General features: G+C 46.9%; 1 protein-coding gene across 1 annotated transcript; it reads right to left on the reverse strand.

The window, feature by feature from the left end:
• Positions 1 to 1,720: 1,720 nt before the first annotated feature.
• LIN28A (lin-28 homolog A) lies at positions 1,721 to 14,151 on the reverse strand. Its single transcript, XM_046660216.1, has 4 exons — positions 14,121 to 14,151; positions 13,470 to 13,654; positions 2,730 to 2,914; positions 1,721 to 1,937 (listed from the first exon to the last, which is right to left on the reverse strand). Exons 1-4 carry the CDS (start codon positions 14,149 to 14,151, stop codon positions 1,721 to 1,723), a joined length of 618 nt encoding a protein of 205 aa, XP_046516172.1.
• Positions 14,152 to 18,890: the final 4,739 nt, after the last annotated feature.

Genomic DNA, 18,890 nt, shown 5'->3' on the forward strand with positions numbered 1-18,890 from the left:
TATATTAACACAAAACTAGGCCACCTAGCAATCACCAAATCAGCTACTTGTGAAGACCTACAAAGCCCAGACAAATACAATAACTAGAGGGGGGCAGCAATTGGGGGAGACAAGAACCCAGATCAGACACACATCACCCAATGCGGTCTATTGCATTTGCCCCGTTTCAACACGGTGAGGTAGGTTTGCGGTGATCTCACAGCATGTAGACGAAACCCCCTTTTCTCCTTTAGCTACCACAGCACACATCACTGGTGCAGCAGGGCAGGATGCTGGCTCTAGGCACCACAAAGGAGCCATTGCTGTGGTCTCTCTGGAAGCCAAGGAGGAAAAGCCCAGAACTGTTAAAGGTCAAGGATTTTGTTCTTGCTTCATTTATCCATCCCTGGGCAGCTCAAGATGGGTACAGAGGTTATCGTTCTTAAAACCTATTGTTACCAACTCACATTTTTTACAAAAAACACACCCTGTTGTGCATGGTAGGCCTAGCCCAATCCACTGAAGGATGGATCTGGTATGTAAACTGAGTCCCATGCCCTGGGATCAGAGGTCAGGAACAGGAATCCTGTCACATATATGGACACCTCTCATGTAACCTTGGCTTCCCCACTGGGCCTTTCCCCTGGCCCAACCTCTCCTAACCTCTCTGCACCAGCTTTTCCTGTTCAGACCAATTTCCAATCTTCCAGTAGGAGATCAAATCACGGGGCAACCCAGTTAAAACCTAGTCTCCCATGAAACATTGACAGTGGAGGGGTTTCAAGGACACTGTGGCAGAAAAGTCGGCTCTAATTGGCAAAAATGAGGTAGTTCAATAGGCTGTGCACTCCAAATAGTTGTTCTCCATGGTGATACAACAAAAAGTATGCCTGCTGTGCAGACCTGGAGCTGCTGCCGACTCATCCCTGAGATTGCTCATGTACCTGAGAACACAGTGCAGGAAGGAGGGCCTTAGATTAAAATACACAAAAATACAAAACCAGAATATTTATATTAAGAAAAAAAGTTAAATGCACAAGATACGTCATTCGCACACAGCTAGTGCAGTTGGCATCCTGGAGAAAGTGGGACCCAAGGTGCAGTTATCCATCCAAGGGAGCAAATAAATAAAATTGTATTGGCCCAGAATGGGGTGGGAGTGAACTTAGGAGCAGAGGGTCTGCAGCTGTTCCCTAAGCCACCTCTTTTGCCTATGTCACAACCTACTGCTTGGGACAATTCTCAGCACCTTATCCCAAGAGTGGGTTATGAGGGAAAAGACGTGGAAAAACCCTGCCTTACCCCTGAGAGATTCCCTCCCGATAGAATGTAGTGGCTTGTGGGTAGGGTCCATCCGTCTGGTCTCATGCTCAATTTTTTACTCTGCCGTGGGAAATATTATTACGTATCCTTCTTTGAAGGGAAAAGAATTTCCCTGTCCAGGTCATGTTCAAAAGCTAGAGATTATGGAGGTGGAGACTCAGATAAAGCATGCAGAGAGGGTTGCCCCTCCCCCAAGCCCTCATGTGCATTTGGATAGAGCGTGGTTGGAGTTCCTTTGCCTCACCCCTTCCTCTCACCAACAGGGAAGAGGGGGTGATGCTGTGAACTCCGGCCTGAGATACATGGCAGTGCCAGCTACCCCCTACCCACCCTGTTCCCCACTTTCTCCACTCTGCCGATTGATGCCTGCTCCTCAAAACTTCCTGATCGCAAAAAGGATAGCCCCCAACCACTGTGCTCAATTCTGGGCCTCTGGGAGCAGGGCAGGGCTATGGACCTCCTCTTCTTCCTCCCGATAGTAGCCTGGTTTTCCCTGTGAGCTGGGGGCTTGCTGGGCCTTCAGTGGACACGAGGCCACCATATGGCTGATGCTCTGGCAGAAGTGGCACTTCTTAGGCTGGGGTGGCAGCTTGCATTCCTTGGCATGATGGTCTAAACCTCCACAGTTGTAGCACCTAGGTCAAAGCAAGATGGTCAAGATGAGAGAAAGTGAGAAGAGATCAGAAGCCTTCCTGAGTGAGGACACCTGGGGCTCTGGTCCAGGTTCTTACTAAACTCACTACCCTTCCCGAAAACCAATTTCCCCACTTAAAAAAGGAGGAATATGACTAGGTATCTTCAAGTCCTTTACAAGTCTGTAATTGTCTAGATGATATCTTCAGATTCATGTCAACTTGGAAATACCGAGATATCAAGAATAGAAATCACAGACCTCAACTGGCAACTGCAATTTGGGGGACAGGTTAAGACTTGACAATACCCTTAAAAAATGGTACCTGTCATTCATTAAAAATATAGAAGAAATTGAAGGAGTCAGACTATATGATCTGTTAGAGCACAGAGCTAAGATGAAAGAAACCAGCCATTTGGAGACCTGAAGAAGCAACAGATACAGATACACCATCTTGTCCCGGCCGCTTATACTTTCACATCTGTGGTCTCCTTTAGTTCTAAAATAATCAAGAGAGGTTTGTATCACGGACTCTACTTAATCGAGGCTAGAGCTCACAGAGCAAAATTACTTGTCTTAAATAGAAGGCTAGGTCATCTCAAGTGCCCTCCTCACATACTGCCCTCTCCTTGTCTCCCACATCCACAGCAGGTACCCCACCACCAGAAGTTGCCAGGGACCACAGGCTTCGTTTTATGTTTGGCAACCTGGTCCTAGAAAGGGGCAAGATTAGGAGAGTTATCCTCATCCCCAGCATGTCCCTATCAACCTCCATAAGCTGCCTCTCAATCCATACCTGTCTCCCTTTGATCTGCGCTTCTGCAGGTTCTTCCCTTTTGGCCGCCTCTCACTCCCAATACAGAACACCCCACCAGGGCCAGTGACTCGAATAGATTCCAGGCCCTTAGCAGACTTCTTAAAGGTGAACTCCACTGCCTCACCCTCCTTCAAGCTCCGGAAGCCCTCCATGTGCAGCTTACTCTGGGGAAGGGAAACATGGTAGATTTTAACGTTATCATCACAACAAAAACAAATAGAAAACTGCATACACCTATTCCTGTCAAGTAGGAAGAACAAGTGTGATAACACTTTCATTTTTTTTTTTTAAAGATTTTATTTTTTCCTTTTTCTCCCCAAAGCCCCCCGGTACATAGTTGTATATTCTTCGTTGTGGGTCCTTCTAGTTGTGGTATGTGGGATGCTGCCTCAGCGTGGTTTGATGAGCAGTGCCATGTCCGCGCCCAGGATTCGAACCGATGAAACACTGGGCCGCCTGCAGCGGAGCGTGCGAGCTTAACCGCTCGGCCCCAGGGCCAGCCCCTAACACTTTCATTTTATCAGTAAATAAACTGTGACTCAAGAGACAATTAAGAACAAGAAATCTAGGGGCCACCCCATGGCTGAGTGGTTGGGTTTACACACTCTGCCTGGGAAGCTTGGGGTTTGCTGGTTTGGATCCTGGGCGCAGACCTAGGCACCACACATCAAGCCATGCTGTGGAGGCATCTGACATAGAAGAATTAGAATGATCTACAACTAGGATATACAACTATGTACTGGGGCTTTGAGGTGGGGGAAAAAAAGAGGAAGATTGGCAACAGAAGTTAGCTCAGGGCCAATCTTCTTCGACAAAAAAGCACACTTAAAAAAAAAAAGAATAAGAAATCTACATAACATTAACAAAGAACAATCATTATGTTAACAGATGCCATAGCATTTTTTGCAGCTATTCTCATTTAAAGTTCTAAGTAAAATAGAACAGAAGGAAAATTTTCCTTTATGTTTTTTGGGCGAGGAAGATTGGCCTTGAGCTAACATCTGTTGCCAATCTTCCTTTTTTTTCTTTTGAAAGCCCCAGTACATAGTTGTATATCCTAGTTGTAAAGTTCTAGTTCTTCTACGTGGGACACCGCCACAGCGTGGCTTCATGAGCTGTGTGTAGTTCTGCACCCAGGCTCCGAACCAGCAAACCCTGGTCTGCCCAAGCAGAATGTGTGAATTTAACCACTACGCCACCAGGCTGGCCTTGGAAAATTCTTAAACACGGCATTTATTAAGAATCAACAAATTTAAAATTGTAAAATATAAAATGTCAAGGTCGTGAACGACAAAGCCTGAAGAAGTAAAGAAACTGAACAATTAAATGCAACGCATGATCCTGGATTGGATCTTGGAACAGGAAAAAATAGGACAATTGACAAAAGTTGCATATGGAATGTAGACAAATGTATCAATGTCAAATTCCCTGATTTTAATCATTATACTGAGATTATGTAAGAGGATGACCCTATTTTAGAAAATACACACTGAAATACTTAGAGATAAAGGTGCTTCATGTCTGCAACTTTTGGTTAAGAAGAAAAAAAGAATGTTATCAGCACAAAGAAAAAGAATGATAAAGAAAATGGGACAAAATGTTAAGAATTGATGAATCTGGGTAAAGGTTATATGGGAGTTTTTAGTACTATCCTTGCAACCTTTTTCCAAGTTTGAAATGATATCAAAATAATGTTGCTGAAAGCTGACGGAAAGAGTATGACTCAAGCAGATGGATCAGTAGATTATAAGGGGAAGTCCGCTAGGAGATCCAAGTATACGTGGAGAAATCAGAAGGTGAGGAAAACAATTCAATAAATTCGGTTGAGAAAATTAGCTATCCGTTTGGAAATGAAACCAGAATTCTATACTTTATGTCATATGTATGCAAAATACATTCTGGCAGAATTAAACATCTAAATGTTAAACAAAACCCCAAAAACTTAAAAGTCAAGACAGATAATTAGACTGATAAAACTACAAAAAGCTACTATAGGGGCCGACCCCATAGCCGAGTGGTTAAGTTGGCACACTCTGCTTCAGCAGCCCAGGGTTCGCGGGTTAGGATCCCGGGCGCCAGACATGGCACCACTTGGCAAGCCATGCTGTGGTAGGTGTCCCACATATAAAGTAGAGGAAGATGGGCATGGATGTGAGCTCAGGGCTAGTCTTCCTCAAATAAATAAATAAATAAATAAATAAAATATACAGCTATGTACTGGGGGGATTTGGGGAGAAAAAGCAGAAAAAAAAAGATTGGAAACAGTTGTTAGCTCAGGTGCCAATCTTAAAAAAAAAAGCTCCTATAAATTAGTAAGAAAAAAGTTACTGAACAGAATATAAGTAGGTAATTTGCAGGAGGACTTAGCATGACACCTATGTTCAATATCACATTGGTTAAAAAAATATACCATGCAGCCATTATGTTCGCTTCTGCATTTTGAAACCTAAATAGTGCCGAGCACATTTTTGGATAAATTAATGAACAAGGAGGTAGATTTTAATTATGTGACTTAAAAAGATAACCAGACAGTATTGTTAAAAGGAAAAAGATTTAGAATAATATGTGGAACAATCCCATTAAAACACTGGATGTTCATACCAAAGTTTAAAAATATTGACACTTGCAAAGAGCCTGGCAGCCTTCAAAAAAAGAAAAAAGAAGAGTTATTCATACAGCTAGTTGAATGGTAAAACCAGGGTCAGAAGAACCCAGGGTTCCTGATCTAAAGCTCACAGCCCATTCCACCTTACCACTTACTGCATCAACGGCAACACATTAGTGGAGGTGAAAGCTTCTCCCAGAGCCTACCCTGAATAGACTTCACCACGACTTCCTCCATTATAGTGAAACATCCAAAGAACGTGTCAAATTTCAACAAGGTGCAGTCATCATAGAAAATGGGGTTCAGAGAAGCAAAAGAGATCGCTTTGCACCTAGTCCTAGCTTGAGAGAACATGAATAAGCGGCATCAGTATTTTATGCTGGTGGCTGTGGGGGGAGGGGTGATATATTTCAAACTGGGACTTAGGTAAAACATGCTCTTTAGCCAGATGGGATCCCCAGTTCCTCATTTACATTCTAATTTGGATGGTACCACTTAAGACAAAACTTCCATTGAGGTAATTGGTTAAGAGCACAGGCTTGGGTTCATGAACTGCTGGTTCTTCAATTTGTGGCTGCGTGACCTTGGTCAGTCATTCACCTCTGGGCCTCAGATCCTTCAGAGAGAATGGGCTAATAGTAAACTATGTACCGAAGGCTCTAATGAAGATTATGCAGGCATGGAAACATCAAGAATGTGCTCAACAAATACGCCATGTATCCTTATCTGCAGCTTTCGTCCACCAGTCCCATCACAGAAACATTCCAAAGGTTGGAGATCCTTTCACTTTTTATTCCCACAGGAACAGCCAGGGACATGCTGACTCCCCTCCCCCACTCTAATGTTGAGGTGAGGGAGGGGGTAGAACCTTAGAGCAGGAAATAAAAACACTGCAGAAAAAGGTGAAAGGCCCTTTCCCCTCCCCTGTTGCTCAGTAACTACCCTGAATTTGAAGATCTGACTTGTGTCTTCCTGAGCGGGGACAAGCCAGTGGGTCAGGAGGGGCTGGAGGAGCCAGACCAAGAGCATTCTTGACCCAAGTAATCCCAGCTTCTCCCATTTGCCTAGTTGGCTCTGAGGCTCAGACGCTCCCAGTTCTACCTGTGATCCAGCAGATAAGTGATTAAGAACAAAGGTTTGGAGTCTGAGGGCCTGTTCCCTCCTTTCTGTGCTAACCTGAAAAATGGAGTAAATACTAATTTTATGGTGGTGCTTGAGATTTCACGCATGAGAAGTAGTTAAAACATAGCCTGCCACACGTAAATCTTCAGTGAGGGGCAATTATCAACCTCTTCGGACTGGATCAGGGCAGGGTAACAGTGAGGACCAAGTGTCAAGAGACTTGAAATCTTGACTCTGGTTTTTATTACCATCTGTGGAAACAGAAAAAATCCCCTCTGCACTCCAGTTTACTGAAGGTAGCACTCTCCTCCAGCTACACCTCACAGGCTTAGTGTGAGGAGGACAGGGCGGCGGGGGGATATAAATGGGGACAATATGAAATTGACCAGTCCTCTCAGGTCACCCACTCCATCATTGGAGGATTTGAGGTCTGTTTAAGACTTTTGAAGAGGTAAAAACAAACCAAAAACCTTGCAGGCACCTCACCAGAACCAGTTGAAATTTCGACTGGTGGTCTCCAGGGGTGGCTCCTGGATCCGCCCCCCTCCCGCCCCTTTCTACAACACATAGTTTGAATTCTTCTCTTATCAGATAGGTAATCACTGTGCAACCCCACTGAGCTGGCCTCACAGGGCCTGCATCAGAAAGGAGCCTGAAATTCTTGCTCCCACCCCCACCCCACCCCCAACCACACACAAAGCAGGGCCCTGCTGCTCTCCCCATCCCCTCCAAAAAAGAAAAGGCCTTAGGGGGAGGGGCAAGGCTTGAGCTCCCCCAATAGAGCCCAGCCCGAGGAAACAAAGAGTTGACACTGGTTGGTTCTGGTGGGCAGATTCCTGGAGTTCCAGAGGCTGCAGATTCCACCGACACTTCCCCCCCGCCCCGCTCATTCACCACACTCATCCAGTTCCTTCCTTCCTCTCCACGTTGGGGTTATGGTCACCGTGAGAGAAATGGATACAGAGACACCTTTCCTCCCCACTCAAGCTTGCTGGGTCTGCCAAAGTCACTACCAGCAGCCATCTTTCCTTCTCTTTGACCTGCCATCTCACCCTTCCAGGGATCGAACTACACAGGACCCCATCCCCTCAGCTGCCTTCAGTCAAATCCTTTACACAGGAACCTGAATTAGGGTTATTTACCCAGATAAATTATTTTAAAGATGAGTCGGGGAGGCAGGCCTCCCATCTTCCTTTCCTAACTTGTTATAGGTAGGAGGGTGGTAGCCAACTGCATGGGGAAGATGGCATTTAATCAGGCAGAAAAGTTGCAAGAGGTACTTTTTTTTGGATGGTCCTGAAGGACTTAGGCCTTCTGCTCCCTAAATACCTCACCACTACCTACTCTAACCTTCCCTCAGCATCAACTTATGCTTTTCTAAGTTTAGAGATAGATGAGACCTTAGGGTCACACAGGCAATGTGGAAGAGTAAAAAAAGTACACTGCAACTTGAGTTTCCCTCAACTTGCTCTATGAAACCTGGACGAGCTCTGGCTCTTAACTATTTGTAAAAGCGGGGGATCAGACTTAATGATAACCAGGTCCCATCCAGCTCCAACATTGCCCATTTTAGTCACGTCACTCCTTTCTACAGAAGTGGCCCAGAGTCAAAATTTCAGGATACTTGTTTTGGTCGCAGGGATCGAAATTGGGGTTCCTGGCTTTTCTGCAACACCCAGCGCCATTCTAGCTCAAGACAATAAAGTGCATGGCTATACCCTCAGTTCTAGGTGCCTAGCTGTGCACAAACATTTTTGGATTAAACTAAGTTCTCTGCTATCCAAAATTACTAATATTTATTATGCTTACTACAGGCTAAGCAATGTTCTAAGCACTTTACATGTTGTAATGCATTTAAGCCTCACGCCAAACCTGTGGGGTAGGCCTTCTTATAACCCCATGTTAAAGCTGAGGTCCTGGAGACAGAGGGGTTAAGCACTTTGCCCAAATTCACAGTGAGAGGCAGAGGGGCCGATTGCAACCAGCCTTACCCTATAGCTAGGGTTATGCAATAATACAATTTGCATATATATATATTTTTTAAAATTTCCTGGTAGCTATATTTAAAAAATGAAAGGCAGATGAAAGTAATTTTAATGACTCAGTCCTGAGGTATCCTCACAGTCCAGCCTGGGCTTCATTCCTGAAGGTAGGGTTTGGTAGGGCTAGGAAACCAACAAGTTCTCCCAGAAGCCATTTATTTGATGGTGTGTGTCAGGGAGGGTGGGGGAAAGAGATGTGTCCAGAATCAAAGTCTGCAAGCAGACAACCCCCCACATCACCTCTGCTCAAACACGGCCAGGACCACCAGCTCCTGCCTGGAGTTCTCCACCAGATGGTGCTGCTCATCAGCCTAGTCTCTACAAAGGCAGCCAGAGGGAGCAAGGAGCAGGAAGAACGGAAGGAGCTGCTTGGTTCCAAACTGCAAACAAGACTTCAGCTAAATTTATCTCCCAGCTCCTTAGGGCAGTTCCCCTCTGTACTTAGGAAGGAGTTTCAAAGGGACTGAACTCTAATGAGGACGCAGCCCAGGGTGGGTCCCTATAAAGATGGAGGGCTTACTTCTCACCCAGCCCTCACCCATTCAAGGGGTGCCGAAGAAAGGATCCTGGAGTTTTAAGCCAGAAACCCAGTTGTGCTCTACTGTTGACAAAAGCCATTCATTCTCCTTGGACTTTGGTTTCCTCTTTGAATTAAGTAACTCCAAACTGAGATAATTTAAAATTAGTCTGTGCTAATTGCAGACTATTCCTGAAAGTTTTCTCCTTCTCCTCCTCCACCTCCTCTGCCCTCCCAGGTGGACTTAACATAGAATGTAATTGTTATTCCTGCCTGCAGGAAGAAGGAGTGGAGGTTTTGCCTTGGGCAGTTTTCCCCCAAAACAGGGAATTCCAGTAGAGTAGGGAGTGTGACAGTGGAATTAGGAATGTTGAGATGTGACTTAGCCCTGGGTCAAGTCTCTGAAAACCATTTACAGGGCAAGCAGTAGTGCCACCAACTACAAGGTACAAGTTTCTCATCTTGGAAGCTTCGCTTAGGATGGTGGCACAACCTTTTCTTGGGACATTGTGTAGAAAGCATGTTTTCTCAGAAAGAGGACCCAAGAAGATCTCAAATTGCTTAAACTAACCCATGTAGTCTCTACCAACTTTCCAAAAATCAAAGTGATTCACTTAAAAAAAATCAGATTTTTCCTGTTAAGATGGAAATGAAATGACTAATGAATGACCACCAAACCCATAGTTTCCAGTCCATGAACAAAAACAAGAGGATCCTCTCTAGGGTTCAACCACAACCATTCTAGACACTAGTCTAGAAAGAGCAGCTATCAGTTAACATTCCTTCCCTATCTCCTGTCTGTTTCTCTGAAGGAAGACCTCTGTTGACAAAGACCCCAAACCGTTAGTGTACTCCTGATTCTTCAGGAGCCCTTTACTCCTTCCTGTTCATTTCTTCAGCCCTCCATGTGTGTACTAGAAAACTAAGACAGCTAGTCCCTCTTTTCAAAGAGCTTACAGGTTAGTTAGGGGAGAGAATAAACAAGTGTATCACTAACTAGACATGAAGTGAGTAATCAGAGGCACCAGTAAGGTTATAAACCAGGTGAGAAAGATCCCTTTACATTCTCCCCTCCCCCCAAACCCCAGAGTCCTAATCTGGACATTGCCTGGAGTTGCTCTCACCTCCCACAATCATCCATTCAGAAAAAGGAAGCCTCATGGCTTCAGCAGTTTCAACAGTTAGTACTGAAAACTTATTCGCCTAACCCAAACTCAGTCCCTGGGTCAAATTTGGGCTCTTCTTTTGCCTCCAAGCCTTCTAACGCAGCATTTTAGCCAGAAAGCCATTTTAAACATATTTGAGTTCTGAGGAGCTGCAGGAGAAAGCAGGGACTTTTTCTCATTTTCAAATTTCTACAAATCTTGGGAGTTTGGAAGTTGAGCCCCAGGAAGCATGAGTTAAGCCCAAACTCTTAAAATGGCCACAGAGTGCTCAGAATTCTTGGTCAATCTCAGGAAAACAGGAGATGGTTTAGCTCTCTCTTGATCCAGCTTCCCCTGTATAATTGTGTTTCATTTGGCAATGTCTAGAGACATTTCTGGTTGTCACAACTGAGGGATGCCCAGAACGAGGACTTATTCTGCTCAAAATATGTCAGTAGTGCTGAGGTTGATAAACCTTGATTTAAGGGCTGGCTGTCTGCCTTTATTATCATTCTTAAATTCGCCTGCACCCCAGGGACAGGCAGCGAGTTCTAGATCCGAAGACTTGTGGCTGCATAAAAAGGCTTTGAGAAATCTCCTTGCTTTCTGGTTTGTTTGGTTTCTTTAAAGGCTAAGGGTGGGTTTTCTTTCCCACTCCTGGGGGGGCGTAAATTGTTTGAGGGAGCAGTGAACAGTGTGTTGGGAACCAAAAGACCCAATCTTGCAGGGAAAAGGAAATGTTAAACTGCTTTCCTCCTTCCTCTCTCCTTAGAAAGACTCCCTTGATCCTCTCCCTTGGCAGATGTTTTCTTAGGACAATTATCCTTCTCACCACGGACACCCCAACTCCGGAGTGCTCACCACCAGCAGCAAAAGAAGGGGAGGTTTTCTTATTAAAGAGAAATGTCTTACCCTCCCTCCACTTTGGGAACACTTTCTTCCCCAGAACAATTTTTAGGGATCATCCTGCATCTACATTAGATTTCCAGAGTTATTTCAGATTTCTCAAGTGCAGGGACTGGAATCACTAGTCTAACTTACTGCTACAGTCGGGTTTGAGGATCAACTTAAGCTCCAGCCATGTGCTCTCATAAAGACAGAGCTACCGGGTAAGGCTCAGGGAATTTCCATCAGTATCCTGTGACTGTTTGAGGCGGGAAGTAGTGGTGGTGGTGGTAGTGAGGTTACAAATTCTTGACTCCTGTCCCAGTTCAACTCCCTCCTGATAACTTATTCAACTGTGGACTGCCCCCAGACATTCAAAAACCCCAAAGTCCAGATCATCTCCCAGCTAACCCATCTGAAAAGGCTTGTTGTGGGCTCTACTCCCCAAGCCGGAAGGTCCCTGCTTTCCTCTGTGCCATGCAAGACTTTCAGTTGCTTTCGATCCTGTTTAAGTGGGCTGAGGCATGGGTCCATTTGCTCAGGAAAACCTTCCTCGGGATTTGGATATCACTAAGGAATCCTAGATGACGAGGGGCTACATTCCCTTCAGCCCCTCCCTAATTTAGCAGCCTTTAGAAGGAAGGCAAGAAAATGTTGGGTCTGACTCTTATTCCAAGCCTCCCAAAATTGGGGAAGCTGTCCAGTCTATCTCCAGACCAGGAGAGATTTTAATCTCTTTGTGATCAGATAAATGGGAGAGTAGGGGAGCTGGCCACCCTGCTGTGGAGGGCCATTCAAAGGTGGTTCCTGTAATAAAGTGATTTAATAGATCTAAAGAGGCCAATTCCCTTCTTTCTCCCACAATTACTTCCTGTGGGTTATCATTCACATATGTAAATGAGACAGGAAGGGGGCAAAGCTACCAGCCAGAACTAGATGTCTGATGGGGTAAGGGAGGTAGAACAGGGTGCAGCAAGAGGGTAGGTAAGCATTCTTCGCAGGCCCTCCTGGCAGATGTTTGAGTATCCCAGTGACCCCAAGTTGCCAACATTAACTGGCGGGTCCCCATCTCCCTGCATCCTCTATCCCCCAACTCTACGTCCTCACTGAGAGCTGTGTTCCGAGACTTCCCTGCTGCTTCCAACCAGTCCACCCACCATCTCCCTTCTCCACCCCTCCCCCTCCAGAATACCATCCCTCAGGCTCCAACCCTTAATCCCCACATCCTCCTTTCCCCTCCCCCACACCTCCTAAAGCCAACCTCCCCGAAGTAACCCCTCCCTGCCCGGCCTGGGTGTCAACCTCCTGGACCTGGGATTAGCAATTTCTTCTTCCCAGGTCCAGCCCTAAACTCCAAAGGGGGAAGGGACACAGGCAGCAACTTCCTTTACACGGTTGTTAGGGGTGGCTGGTGTCCCAGGACCACCGGAATGCTTCTAAGATATTCAGGATGGGGTGAGAGGAAGGGGAGGCCAGGGAGGAGGGAAATGTGAAGTCTCTGACTCCTTGTTTGAGGCTAAGAATGTTAGGCTAGCAATCAATGGCTGTCTAGGGCCATAAATGCCAAGCTGAGGAGAATAGGTCCAGAGGCTAGCCTCCCTCCACCCCCTGCCCTGCGACACTGAATTTCACCCCTACTGTGTTGCCTTGCTTTAACTGAGAACTTGGGGTTGCGACCTAACTCCCTCCCAGCCTGGCCCAGGGATCTAGGGCCTGGGCTCCTTAGATTTTCCTTCCTAGTAGGAACTGGACAGCAAAAGCCACCAAATTGGACAGTCAGAGAAGTGTGTTGTGTGCCTGAGACAGGTCCTCTGGAGGAGTTTTCAAGTCCCCAAAGAGATCCTTCAAGGATCTGCCAAACCCACCAGACCCCAGGGCTTGAGTTTTGGGTGACCACCTGGGTGAGGAGACCCAGCTGACTTCTCAGCTTTACTACCATTGGGTCCTGGAGTAGGCTTTCCTTCCTCTCTCTCTCCTGGGGAGCTCCATTCACACGTTAGTGAAAGGCGCTGGGCGCTCAGGGCCCTGATCTGGCCAGGCATGTGCTTCCCTGACCGGCCTGCTCGCCCTCCCCCCACCGGCAAGCACAATACAACCTTAGTTTCTGCCACATGGGGTCACCTCCCTGCCCCCTGCCCCCTTCCCAGGGGAAAGAGGTAACAGACACGTGGTAAACCAGAGGGGTTCCTGGAAGGGGTGGGGGGGTGCTTATAATCGGCTCTGGCCTGCATTCTTGTCCCATTGGAATTAACGGGGACTCAGAACTGGGGTGCCATGGCAAAGATGGGAACGCACAATGAGGGCTCTTATCTCCCTCAATCCAATACCAAGTCCCTCCGCCTACCCTAGGATATACGCGCCAACATCCCCTTCCCCCGGCAAAGTTACGAGAATCGGTCTCACCTGGTGCACAAAGACATCCACTGGGGGGTCGAGCGCGACCCCGGCGCGGGCGGTCATGGACAGGAAGCCGAACCCCATGCGCACGTTGAACCACTTACAGATGCCGGCACCGTGCAGCAGCTGGGGCTCCTCTGCGGGCCCGGCCGCGTCCTCCTGCGACTCCTCTGGCGCCTTGGCGCAGCCACCTGGAGATTGGGAGGGCGCTCAGATGGGGGACCACGGAATTGGAGGGCCCTCTCGGAGACCCAGGATGGAGACCCCAATGTCCAGCCCTCGTGGGTGGACATCCAGGCTGCAGCTACCAAGCAGCCAGTGAAAAAAGAGCTGTCCTGGCAGCCTCCCGCGCTCCCCAGGCTTACACTGAGGCCAGTGGTGCCCCGAAAGTTTTGCTCTTCTTCTCACAACATGCTGCCCGGGGACAGACGGCCAGACAGGTCCCTCCTCTTCTCTTTGCCCCCCTGCCCTTGTAGCCTTGCCTGCACGCCGCTGGGACACCAGGGTTCCTTACCCCAGAGGTGGCCCCCTGAAGCAAGAGGCCACCCGGACTTGGGGTCCTTCAGCCAGCCTGGGGACACTTCCCCACCTCCCTTTTATGTGGCTCCTGGGCGCCCCTTCAGCCTAAGGTGTCCCCACCACGTCCCCAGCTCGAACCTGCAAACTGCTGGTTTGACACAGAGCCCATGGTAGTCGGCTGAGCCCGCGGCCCCGGGCCCCTGGTCCGGCCGCTGCTGGCCCCAGAGAAGTCCGGAGGCAAAGGGGTGGCTCGGAGAAGAGGCTGCTACATCTTCCCCAGCACAATAGCGGTGGGAGGGCCCACGGCTTTTCAAAGGCTCCCAAATTCTAAAAGACAATGACCCAACCCCCCGCGGGTAGCCCCCTCCCCTCCCCTCCCTCTCCTTTCCCCTCCCTTTCCCTCGGCTCCAGCTCCGGCCCTCCCCCACCCCTGCGGTCTCTGACACCTCTGGGGTGTCCCTTCTCAGAACCTTGAGGTTTGACACCCCCTCCCCACACACACATCTGGAGATGGGGGCCATCAGCCCTAGAAGTATTGACTACCCCGGAATTTGGGATCCTGCACTTTAAGGACTCGGTAGGGGTCCCCAAAGCAGCATACAGGTGGGGGGCCTGTGTGGGGGGGTAGTTTTAAAACCATGTGACTGCTCCCACACACACTCACACACCACCCCCACCCCCCGCGCAGATAATTATACATTCCAGAGAGTTGGGGGAGGGAGGTGTGAGCCTGGCAGCGCTGGCCAATCAGAGACACAAACCACCTGTCAAGGGAGAAATGGATGAGCCCTCCCCCTCCCCCAGCCCTTACGCTCCCCTCCCCCTCCCTTCCCCTTCAGGCCTCGGAGCTGACCCGGCTGCTTGGCGCTGACCCGCCCTCACCCCCACCCCCGTGTGCTTAGATAGACCTGGAGTTCAGGACACTAGGAAGCCTGGGATGGGGAAGCAGGGGGGAGGCTGGAGACCCAGCAGGGCTGATCTCCAGTCCTGACCAAGGCATTACCTCCCAAAGTCTGTCTGTCTCTGCCTAACTTAATGTCTCTGCCTCCGAGTTTCCGACTGAGTTTTTCTGGATCTCTCAAAGCACTCCTAATTGATTCTGTGTAAAGAATCCTTCCTTCTTTCTTTCCACATCTGTCTAAAATTGGCCCCACGTGGACCTCCCTGGGAGAGCATTAGGAACCCAAAGAGGCTTGTAGTGTGTTCTTCTCTCTGTCAGCTGCCCTCAGCTTGCCCCTATCCCCACCCTGTCCCTTTTCGTTGCTGAGAGAAGGACTAAGTGGGTAGGTGGGTGGAAGCATTTCCTCCAGTACTCCGGACACTCTTAGGTTCCCAGACCCTCCTCGTTTCAGAGTTCCATCCTAAAGTGTGCTCCCCTCCCCATAGTGGAGTTGGTGTGGGAACTAGAGTAGGAGATCTCCTCATTTGAAGAGGTAGCCTCCCCTTCTAGGAGATAAAGAGGGTTGGCCAGGGGGGTGGCTAGTGCCCTGGTCGGAGATGGACAATGGCCCGGGGCTCAGAGCACGGCCCTGGCCCTGCCCCTTCACTTCCGGTGCTCAGTTCAAACTGGACAATGCCAGCTCCGGCCAGTTCCCCTCCCCCACTGCTACAACCCATTTAAAGGGACAGAGCCTGCTTTCGGGGGCATCCGCTTGCTCTGAATTTGATCTTCTCCACCAAATGTGCAGAGCCTCTCGTGCTTCTTATCCTGTGCCCGTGTGTGTTCGTGCACGTATACATTTGAGAAAGAGAGAAATGGGATGAGTGGGGGTAGGGAAGGGGAAGATGGGGAGCGGAGGAAGGGGCTGAGGAGAGATTATTTCTGTCTCTTTCCTACATGGAATGCTCTCCAAGAGGCTAAAACTTGAGGGTAAGGGATAGGGAATATGACTTTGGGCGATAAAAAGGACAACGGTGGCCTTTTCTACTCAGCCTAAAAAAATACATATCATTAACAAATATCATTAACAATGCTCCACTACCAACTGAGGACCCTAATTTAGATTTTCCAAGAGTTATCCAAGTACATCAGCCAAAGCCATTTTTATTTATATAATTCTCCCCACCCAACGGTCTTATCCCCTCCTGTTATTAGCGCCCTTAAAATATATTCATTCCCCCTACCTCTGTTGCTAAGATTCAGGAGCAGGTGACTGAGGTCTGGCTGAAGAAAAGAGAGGGAAAAGGGAGTTTCACGCTGGTTTCACTTGGTGCACTCTCAAGAGAGATTTGTTCCCCAGCAGGCGCAACTAGCTTCTCTGTCCAGGGTCCTGAGGGCTCAGGAAGCTCTGTCCACGGTGCTGAATAAAGCCACGCTTTCCTGGCTCCCAGCTTCGAGAATGCCTTCTTGAGTTCCCATCTCCAAGTCCTTCCCAGAAAACCTGATTTTTCTCAACCCCCCAGTGACCCTAACACACTTGAGACGAATGAAAGTACTTTCTTGAGCGCTAAAGAGAAGGCATTTCCAGCAGTACAGGATTCTGTGAGAGCCGTGCAGTATCTCAAGCTCCTCTTCAGAAAAATGGGTGTAACTATGCATTTGGCCATAAAGGGTGAGGGAGGAGAAGATAATATTTTCCGATTCAAAGAAAACAAAAGTAGAGAAGAGATTAATCTCTGTTTTCAAATCACTTCCCTAATTATTAGCGTTTTTCATAGGAGCACAGGTGTTGGAGTCAGCTTGCCCATGTGTGAAAATCAGCTCTACCATTTACAACTCTGTGACCTGGGGTGACTTTTTTAACCTCTCTATGCCTCAGTTTCCTTCTCTGTCCAGTGGTGATAATGAGAATATTTAACTCTCAGAGTTATTTTGAGGATAAAGTTAGGTCATGTAGGTAAAGCTTTTTAGATAGTGCCTTACACGTAGTTAGTTTTTAATAATGTAAATTGTTATTATTATTATAGCTATTGTGCACATACTTGTCTCTATGATCTAGAACCTGCTGGATCACTTGCTCCCTGAGGACTGGGGCCACTCATGTGTTATTTATTTCTACATCTTCTCCCACATCCTTACCAGAGCCTGGCCCACAGAAGACACCCAAAAAGAGTTTCCTGAATAGGCTTTAATTGAAATAGTGAATGTTATTACAATAGTCATAATATTTATTCTCCTAGGCTTCACCTCTGAAGTCTAAACAATTCAAACCCGGGGGGCTTCAGGACCTCTTAAAGTTGCATATGTGGAGGCAGAGGATGCTTTAGGAAGGGACACATGGCTCCCAACATAATTGATTCTTCATCCCCAATGGGTTGTCTCCATGTGGAAGATGGGGACTCCTGACCAAACCTTCTTACTCTCTTTGGTCCCTGTGTCAATGAAAACTTATTCGGTACCTACTATGATGCAGCCATTGTGCTAGTTCAAAAGTTTGGTGGAGGAATCAGATAAGTAATATTCACTAAATAGTATGGTGACCAAAAATGTATCCCCAAAAAGTAAAGAAGAAACATTCCCTGCTTTCCAAGAAGTTATGGTCTAGTTAGGGAGATAAGACTCGATATAGCTAAGTATTGTAAGTTTCTTGTGTATTGGTTTCTGGGAATAGTAATATCTAGGTAAAAGAAAAAAAAAGAGCTCTTTAGACAAGGCAAAAGTGTCTAGTATTAACACAAAGAACATCCTCCCTTTAAAGTACTTTGCCGGGTCCCTCTTCTGTAGGTTCATATCTTCATAAAAGGAAGACCTGAAAGAGGTCTTAGTAACCATAACTCATTTAACATTTAAAAAATACTTACTGAGTGCTTCCTCTGTGGCAGGCACTGTTCTAAGTGCTGGAAATATGTCAATAAACAATACAAACAAAAATCCCACCTTTGAGGAGCTTATATTTGGATAGGTAATAATAATAATAGCTATTATTTATATTACAGGCACTTTTCTTATCTCATTCAAGCCTGTCAATAACTCTGAGTAATAGATATTAATATTCCAGCCTTACAGGTGAGGAAACTGAAACTTAATGAATCAATGTAGCTTGCCCAATAATGTAGCTCAGCAGAGCCAGATTTGAACCCACATGTTTGACTCCAAAACTCACATTCTTTCTACAGTCCTAGTATGTTGTTATTGTGACTGGTGCTATCTCCATTTTACCAATAAGGAATAAGATATGTGCAAGTAAAAAGGCTGTGGAGGGAAACTATACATTCAATATGATAGTAAATAAGACCCAAGCTTGTGATTCCTCTTCCCTGGGCCAGAGCTCTAGTCTGTCACTTCTATTGATCACCCTCCCCCAAACTCCCTGACTTTCTAAATCAAAGAGCTGGCCAGAGCTGAAGCAGGTCCTCTTTTGGACAATCATCCACATCCAGCTCCAATTTCTGAAGTGTTTTGAGAACTCTGTGGGGTCCAAGGTGGTTGTTTGGAGTTAAAACCCTGAACATCTGCTAACATGAATGATGGAGTGCATCTGAGAACAGTATTTCCCACAGTGTGTCCCTCAGGACACTAGTTCCTGATGATTAATACATCTTACCTTTTTTTAAAAGTGAAATTATTTGGAAAAGTTAACATACTAGGTTTCCTATGCAGGATTTTTTAAGCCTTTAGTATGGTAGCATGCTCTGTGATTCATCAGAAAGGGAATACAACATGTAGAGTGTTCCCATTCATTCATCCGCTCGTTCACTCACTCACCTAACAAATATTTGTTGAGCATCTATTATGTGTCAGGTGGCACTGTTTGAAGCACTGGGGATTCATCAGTGAACAGAACAGATAAAATTCCTGCCCTCACAGAGCTTACATTCCAATAAACAAGTAATTAAGTAAACTGTATAGTATATATAGTTAATTTGCTCTGTGATCTCAAGATAGGTACCCAGTTTTACCATTTAAGAGTAAAATGAAGGAGTTGGATCAGTTGTTAGACAAATGTTTCTTCCAGTTTTGACATTCTA

The sequence above is a fragment of the Equus quagga genome, chromosome 5, assembly GCF_021613505.1.
Source record: "Equus quagga isolate Etosha38 chromosome 5, UCLA_HA_Equagga_1.0, whole genome shotgun sequence".
NCBI lineage: Eukaryota > Metazoa > Chordata > Mammalia > Perissodactyla > Equidae > Equus > Equus quagga.